The sequence below is a fragment of the Sinocyclocheilus grahami genome, unplaced genomic scaffold (genome assembly GCF_001515645.1).
Source record: "Sinocyclocheilus grahami isolate Dianchi unplaced genomic scaffold, SAMN03320097.WGS_v1.1 scaffold276.1, whole genome shotgun sequence".
Classification (NCBI taxonomy): Eukaryota; Metazoa; Chordata; class Actinopteri; order Cypriniformes; family Cyprinidae; genus Sinocyclocheilus; species Sinocyclocheilus grahami.
In genome coordinates this window covers 437,131-446,205 of record NW_015505455.1, presented here as the reverse complement: position 1 = coordinate 446,205, position 9,075 = coordinate 437,131, and the positions used below count along the sequence as shown (strand labels likewise).

Here is a 9,075-nt window from a genome sequence, read left to right as displayed (position 1 = left end):
CGGCCGCCGCTGGGGGCCCTGCACCCTCTTCAGCCGCCCCCGGGAGCGCTGCAGCTTCATTGGCCGCCTCCGGGGGCACTGCAACCTCTTCGGCCACCACCGGGAGCGCTGCAGCTTCATCCGCCGCCTCTGGGGGCGCTGCAGCTTCGTCGGTCACCTTCGGGGGCGCTGCAGCCTCTTTGGCCACCTCTAGGGGTGGCGAGGCGGACCCATTCTTCCTCTTCCCTATCCTCCGTTTCCGAGAGGGTGGCACTGCAGCTTCATCTGCCGCTTCCGGGGGCGCTGCAACCTCTTCGGCCACCACCGGGAGCGCTGCAGCTTCGTCGGTCACCTTCGGGGGCGCTGCAGCCTCTTTGGCCACCTCTAGGGGTGGCGAGGCGGACCCATTCTTCCTCTTCCCTATCCTCCGTTTCCGAGAGGGTGGCACTGCAGCTTCATCTGCCGCTTCCGGGGGCGCTGCAACTTCTTCGGCCACCACCGGGAGCGCTGCAGCTTCGTCGGCCACCTTCGGGGGCACTGCAGCCTGGTCGGCCATCACGGGAGGCGCTGCAGCCCCCTTAGCTGAAGAACGTGCCACGAACTCCACAAACCTCTCGAAGGATACATAGGTAAGATTGCATACGTTGTTGTATCACAAACAGCACTCATTAAGTATATACAGTTCTGTAAATGGATATGAAGAAGGTTTCAATAAATTTTGTCCATTTTGTGTGAATGCATGTGAAGATCTGCTCTTCCTTTGTTCTTTGGCCACATGGCAAAACTGGTTTCTCCTGTGAATGGAATTTACAGATTTGGAAATGTGAGTAATTGATAAAAAAAAAATTTCTGCCAAATTTATACTTCAAGGTTCTCTGAAACCGGTTTCTTGATATTAATTAGGAAGAAATATCAGTGGGTAACATGCTGCACAGAGGAAAGCCACCTTGCCAAAAGGTTATGTTTCTGGTTAATTGTTAAAAAAAACATGGAATGTAATACCCTAAAGTTCACAGACTTCATAAAATGTGATAATGAATTATACAATTGTCTGCAGTTGTTCAGCACTGTTAAACTACACACAGACTTTTGTCACACTGTCACTGGCGCTTCAATTGTTGTCTAGGAAACGGCATTAACGCTAGTCACCGTTGAATTGCCACGCATTTAAATGTCCAGCCGGTTTGTGTAGGAGAGAATGAATTTAGAGGAGCGGATAAGGATGCAAGCCGACAAAAGGAAATTGCCTGAAGTGAAGGGCATAATTTCTCGTCTTCATCAGCAGGCATGAAAAGCAAGGATAGTGTGATTTACAGGGGAAATATTTGATAAGTTGTCATGGAAACTCAGTCTGCTGTCCACTAAAGTTGCATTTTTTCCATGTGAAATATCCCCTCAACACATACATACACACACACACACACACACACACCCACACAGCACTTCCATGTGGCACTTCCCCAACGTGTAAACAGCTCTCCTTCCAGAATGTGCCTCTTTCAAAGCCTGCATAAATGAAGAAGAAAAAAGCCCAGGTGTCTGCACTTGGACCCTTTCTTTCTGCTTTGCTCTCTGTTATTTATTTGCATGCTTGTCAAGCTCTCTGTGTTAAGAGCCTTTTGCAGTGATAATGAGAGCTTGATGGTTGATTGATTGATTTGCCCTTTGTGGTTTTGAGGTAGACTTTTGGACCATTTTCAATTGGTTAATGCATTATTATTCATCATCTAACGAATGACAGTTCAAGTTTCATATCCATATATGTCATTTGATGTAATTTGTGAACTGTTTTCAAGGATGGAAACTCAATGAAAGCTTACATCACCCTTTGGCACTACTTATTTTCTATTGTTATTAAGTTGTAGGAAAGCCATATGTAGGGCAGGGAAGAGCAACTACCTCAAGATACATTTCAGTGAATAATGTACAATGTCACAATTGGATTGCAGTTATTATTACTGCTTAAAACTAATTCGAAAATAAATTTTTAATTACTTTAGTAAAAAGACAAATATAACAAAATGTGCCAATTGAAGAAATATCTAATATTAAAGACCACATTGAGGTTGTGACATGAACCTCAGTCATTTTTTTATTATTATTTCAATTTTATTTTTAATAATTTTAGTACTTCAGCTTAAACTTATTTCAGTTAGTTACCAAGGCAGCACTTTTAATTTTTTTAAGTTTGCTTTTCATCTAATATATATGCATGTTACTACTAGCTGGCAATTTGTCTCACCTGACCGCTTGTGATCAAACTACCAAGATATATTGTAGTGTGAGGTGTTAATGGGGCCTAGCACAATTAAATATCCAATTGGGACGATATTGTGCATTCCTAATTATGATGTATGAATAGATAATTAGCCATATGTCTGTGTGGCCCCTTAATTTAGCTAAGGTTTGTCCAGCACGTTTAGAGTAAACAGGAATAACTTTCCATAAACCTGTATTGAGGACATTATCATAATTTTGTCAAATGTTAGGATAATGTGATATCTAGTGCCAGGTGCCATAAAGATAAATATACCTTGAAAAATAATATTGTTCATAATATTTATTTTTACAAGATATTCCTCCGTGCACGAGCATGCACCTGTAGTAGAGAAAAACCATCAAGACTTTAGGTATTCCATTCATATTCACTTATTTTTATTGAGAATGTACTCAAGCATTTCAAGTACGACTGTCTCTGTTGGAGACCGAAGGAGATCATGCTGCTTGAACTCGAGCCCAATACTTTGAAAAACAGCAGAAAACATTTTCTTAAATGAATTCCCACAGCCTATAAAATAGATTTTGGAAATTCCTTTAAAATGACACTACGGGGGATCAGGAAGCATAAACGGTCAAGGCCGTTTCCATTTTTCATAGCGGAACTAAATGATGGCAGAATATCTAGGCATTTACTTAATGTGTTGCTTCAGGGATGGCAGGAAATGTTGTGTTGATGCATTCAAGAGCGAAACAAAATCTATATGGCACACAACAAGCTTATACTCCTCACGGATTTCTTAGCCTCCATGTGCCCAGTTTGTTTGTGCATGTGTCTGTATTTTGAGCATGTTTGAAAAAAAAAAAAAAAAAAATCAACGTCACTGAAAAGGCCCTTTTGTTAAGTGACTCCAGCCACAGGTAATCTGGTTTATGGTTTCCTAGCAACAATGCCCTTTCAGATCACCTCCAAAACAATCCTGACCGAGCTCTCCTGTCCTCCTCGAATTGAACTACAACACATAGACCACTTTATGATTTAATTTTAATTGCTGAATTGTCTCATTTCATACAACCTGAAATATTGTGTTTGTAATGTAGAAATGTGTTTTGAATTACATGCATGTGTTGCTCATTTCTTGCAACATCTTTATTTGTATGTTTCCCTTCAGGGTAAGATGGTGAAGGGTATGGGAGGAGCTATGGATCTAGTGGCCAGTGCTGGAACTAAAGTGGTTGTTACAATGGAGCACTCTGCTAAGGTAGGTGTAATCATATGAGACTGCGTTATACTGGCTTTCTGTATTGTCTGATTTTGTTAGCAGTGGTTAAATAAACACAAATTTTATATAGAGTAAGTTCAGCATTTCAGATCCAATATGGCCATTTGTTTGTGCTCTGCTAATGAAAACTGAAAGCTGTTCTGGAATATCGTTAACACAGACAGGCAGAGTGACAAACAGTAAAGTGCATGGGGTTGAATAGGGATGGAATGACATTCTGGGACCTTTGAATGAAAAAAGAAAATAAACTGCATTCTATTTTGGTCCATTACACACACAGAAAAAACTTAAATGGATGACAGTATTATGCTTCCCTTTAGTTAATAGTTAGTAACTAAAAGTGACTCATTTCTGTTATATGCACTACTGTTTAAAATGTTTTTTTTTATTGTTTTTTTTTTTTAAAGAAATTAATACTTTTATTCAGCAAGGATGTATTAAATTGATCAGAAGTGACAGTATGTCAGTAAGTAACTATTTTACAAAATATTTCAAATAATTTTACCTCTAATACACCACTATGTCCAACTGTCTTTGGGCGCGCGCATAGCATCCGGTGCGTGAGGTGTGTACGCGCTCTGGCGTAGTTTACGCATGCGCAGGAAGTGATCTCTCGCGTGTATACGTCACTCATTGTTTACACAGTGCACAGTCCTTGTAGGTACGATGGCTAATCAAAATGGTACTTACTTGCGCTTATCCGGATTGTTCAAACCGACTTAAAACTAAAAGATTACGTTCTCTCGCGCGAACTCATTCGGGATTGGTGACTTTCCACGTATTCCCAACTTCTGAGCTTGCTCGCCTGAAGTTATGGTTGATTGCTCTTCGGCTGGATATCAACACACACATTAACGTAAACTACGCCAGAGCGCGTACACACCTCACGCACCGGATGCCGTGCGCGCGCCCAAAGCAGTTGGACATAGTGGTGTATTAGAGGTAAAATATGATATAAATACTGTTCGGTGTCTCGCACAAACCAATCGTTTCAAGTCTTAGGACATCAATGTGTTGACACGAGCCACAGGGTTAAATTTGGATTTGTCTGTGCATGTTTTTTTTTACTCTCATAGATTTTGTTACCATTGCCATGCATTATACGACTGATAGACTGCAACGGCTGGAGTTCAAAATCTCAGTTTGTGTTCTACTGAAGAAACAAAGTCACCTACATCTTGGATGCCCTGGGGGTAAACATCAAATTTTCATTTTTGGGTGAACTATCCGTTTAAAGGTTTCTGAGTTTTAATATTGGTGCATCCCTACAAGAAAAGCATCATGAAAGTATTCTGAAATTGGCTTGTGCATTACATACCAAGAATTTTGAAGCTATATAATAGCTTTCTATGGCTTCAAATATTTGTAATATACTGCATGAGTCACAAGACTACTTTTATGCTGCTTTTGTAGTGTCTTTTTAGTGTCTTTTTGTAATTTGACAGCCACTATGAACTGTCATTTAATGGAAAGAGCTCTGTAAAGACTCTTCAAAAACCTTTGACAGCATACGGGTTTGAAATGACATGAGGGTGCTCTTCACTCTTCCTTGAAACAGTTCTTTAGGTACAGCTTGAGCAGTGTGCGCGGCGCATTTGGAATTTGTCGATCCGACTCACAACATGCTGTAAAAGAAGAATTAAAGGAAAATTCAAATGGAATAGTGCAAAAAAAAATTCTTCAGAAATTGGTCATCGGCATATTATCAGATGCAACACATATTGAGTATTTCTGAAAAAAATGGATGTAATTAATAATGTTTATTTTAATTTATATTATAATTTTATATAGATTGATTTTATATTTAAATATACATGCACTAAATTTGCATTTCTTCAAGCGGGCTGTTGTAATAAAACTAGTGGCAGGCACAGAATAAAAAAAAGAAACATCCATTCAGACATAAATTTGGATGTTTTGCTGTGTCCATCATCAAAATCCCCTATTAAACATAGATGGCACCATTGCTGAATAATCATGTCAGAGTTCAGTGTTCCCATCTGTGAAATGTGCTTAAATTTGTTCCAGGGATGTGAATAGTCTCGATTATGACGGTGGTGACCTAATTCCCTTCACACCACTCAGATCACATTGGTCCAGGCTGAGATGGAGTGAAAGTCAAGTGAGATGGCCATAGAAAGACATGGCTGCTGCTGTTCACATGCTGTCCTTGCTTTGTTCATGCTGGCAGTGGCTGGCCTGAAGGAAGGCTAACAGGGCCAGCTGCCTGCCCCTGGTGGGATGAACTCTCTGGACATGACTAGAATTAACCACCATCAGCTATCTAATTATTATCCCCTGATCCAACAGCACATGGAATCAGCAGGGCCAGTGTATCCATTACGCCTGATGTTCGAGTGTTTTCTGTTCCCAAGGGCTGAGTGGATGACGGGGGTTGTGCACCATTCAGCATTTAAATGAAAGCGCCTTTTTTAACTTGTAATTCCTCAATTTAAATAGACCACGCATAATTAAAATTTAAATTCAATTTTAATAAGTAGAATTTAAAATGGAATGTAGTGCAAAGAAATTCATGTTTTATATATATATATATATATATATAAGTATAGAATATTACATTGTTTATAATATTATTGTATTATGTTATTTTATCGAAGAACACTTTGCAGAACGCTCTAATGTAACGAATATTCACTTCATGAATACATTTCATATTCATTTATTATGTTTTATTTATAATTTACAGAAGTATATTTAATCAAAAATTATTCTGCGTATAAGAGGATAAATAGATACAAGTACTCACAATTAATGATGCAATTACTTATTATTTGTTGCAAAACTTAATAAATAATTACTTATTTGTTAGACTAACGCAGTTCTTCTGTTTTGTGACAGTGTTATTGGTCTTGGCAATTCAGATTTAAATTAATGAATTTAATTGAAATTAGTTACTGAATTGTCCAGCCCTCAGACAGTCCTCAGTAATCTGTATTAATATATATTATAATTCTAATATAATATATATTAATACTAATATGGGTCAAAATCCTTTTTTTTTTTATTGATTGTTTTCTTGTGCTAGATATTAAATATTCTACATTATATTTTATAGTCTTTGTATTGTTACGTATTTCCTAGGGTGGCAAACACAAGATTCTGGAGAAGTGCAATCTGCCTCTGACTGGAAAACAATGTGTGGACCGTATAATCACAGAAAAGGTGGGTTTTGATTTACATGAGTCATTGATTTTACCCTTTTAACATTAGGAGACTGCTTTAATCAACAGCCCACACCGTGTCTAACCAGACTCTGCTGGTAAAGAATAAATGTCATCTATTCAGCAGCTTATCACTTCATCAATATACCGAATCAGCCTCCGATAAAACTTCAGTCGCCACAGTGAAAAGCTGTGAAAATGGCTTTGCTCTTTTCTCTTAACGCATGTGCAAAGACATAAGGGGACATGACAAATTGTTATGACACTGCACATAAGCAGTGGAAAATGGAAATCCAATTATTGGGCCAACCCTAATCAAATCTCCTGATCGGAGTGACATTACATATCGACTGTTTTTTCAAACCCAGAGCTCCTTAATGTGAATGTTACCTAATAATATTATCAGCCCTGCCACACGGCCTGGGTTCGGAGACCTGGGGATCCCAGCTGGGTGGTGGAGACAAAGAGCCTTACTAGATGGTTCAGGGGCTCTTGACTGATGCAGCTGTTCATAGCTGCTGGTTTTTATGGACTGCTGCTGGCACTTGTTGAGCCGACCTCTCATCTCGCTAGTGGTATCACTGGACTGTATAACAGCAGTCTTCCTCCTCTCCTTACCTTTTAGTCTTCTCTTTCTCCCCACTTCCTCGTTGTATGCTTTGCCCGTGTTTGCTTTTGTAACAATTACACACCGTGGTTTCCAATGAAAGGATTCTGTCAACATTGGAAAGGTTAGACCGCCCCAGCTACCTTGCCACCACCTTCTGTTCAGCCTGTGTTTGTCATGCTACCCTGCTGTTTAACACAACCCCTGTCTGTCAGCCTAACAAGCTGAGCTTTAGCTTTGCTTGTAAGAAGAGCCTTTCGGCTATTTAACCCTCATGTTCTTCAAGCCCCCAAGGCCATTTGAATAGCTCAAGAAACATGTTTAGCATATTTTTTTCAAGGATTTTTTGATGAATGGAAGGTTTAAAAGAACAGCATTTATTTGAAATAGAAATCTTTTTAACATTAGAAGTGTTTTAATAAATTGAATGTGTCCTTGCTGAATAAAAGTTTTAATTTCGTTACAAAAAAAACCAAGACTTTTGAACAATAATGTACATTTTTCTGCACTGTGATATCATATCTGTTAATAATGCATGTTTTGTTTATAATACAATGACTTGAAATACTAAAAATGTTTTAATATATGTAGAAATTATCATTAACCAAGATTAATAAATGGTGTAAAAGTATTTTTCATTGTTAGTTTGTGATTCCTAATGTGTTAAGTAATGTTAACTAATCGAACCTTAATGTAAAGTGTTACTAAAGTTTCAGTAATATCTTCCTACAAATGTTTTAATTAGGTAACGTGAGCATTTAAAAGAATTTGAAAGGAAAATAAGAAGTTAATTTTGAAATTACTAGTATTATTTTTTGTCACATCACTAACACCAAACATATAGACAACATAAAGACAATCACTCAAAAAACAAACAGCTTTAACCAGCTAAGGTTAAAGCTGCTTATGTGAACCTCTAACAAAAATATTTATAAGGAGCAACTGTTAGAGCCAGTGAATGAAACTTCAAGGGGTCATGAACTGAGAAATCAAAATTCCCTTTATCTTTTGACATATAAGAGGTCATTGTACTATAAAAACATCCTGTAAGTTTCAGAAATCAAAACTTTCTCGTTAGTCTAATAAAAACTGCTTATATTGAAGCCAGTCTGCCAAAATGACAGGTTGTGGAATGTGCCACTTTATGATGTAGTAGTGTGGCTAAACCCCACCTCCACAGAAGAAGATCAACGCCTGCTTCTACATCACTGCCTGTTTAGCCCCGCCCACCGATTCGCACATGTAGTGTAAATAACGAGAGGCAAACGTTGCTCTACACAGAAACCAAACAATAAAGATGCTCTGAAGACAACAAGACGCTGTACAGTGCTGCGTCAGTAAGAACTTGGTCCTTTGTTCACTTCATTTTACAGCGGATTCCTTTACAAACAAGGCACAATTCGACACAAGATTTTCAGAAAGACTGAAATTAAAAGACGATGCTGTGCCGACTTTATTGGATCCGACCGTAATGTCGCACCACACAAGTGTGAGTAACTGCTTTTATTATGTGGTCACTCTTGCTTTGTCTGTTATTACAGACCATTTGATATGCACTGAGTATAGATGCGTGAAAAACTGTTAGCCAATCTTATCAGTGGGCGTTTACTTCCGAGTCTACAATCCGCCACGCCTATTCAAACAGAGCGTTCCGATGAGGGGTCAAAATGGGACAGACAATAGCCTATTACTTCTAAAAAAAAAAAAAAAAAAAAATTAATACCAACATATTTAAAGGGATAGTTCACTCAAAAATGAAAATGTTATGTTTATCTGCTTACCCCCAGGGCATCCAAGATGTAGGTGA

General features: G+C 38.5%; 1 protein-coding gene across 1 annotated transcript in view; it reads left to right on the top strand.

Annotated features, from left to right (window-relative positions):
- The window catches only part of LOC107600019 (succinyl-CoA:3-ketoacid coenzyme A transferase 1, mitochondrial-like), a 73,929-nt gene that overhangs the window by 48,913 nt on the left and 15,941 nt on the right, over positions 1–9,075 (top strand). The window contains exons 14-15 of the mRNA XM_016291786.1: positions 3,369–3,458; positions 6,582–6,662. Coding sequence (XP_016147272.1) covers positions 3,369–3,458; positions 6,582–6,662 — 171 coding nt within the window. The remainder of the gene's footprint in view (positions 1–3,368; positions 3,459–6,581; positions 6,663–9,075) is intronic.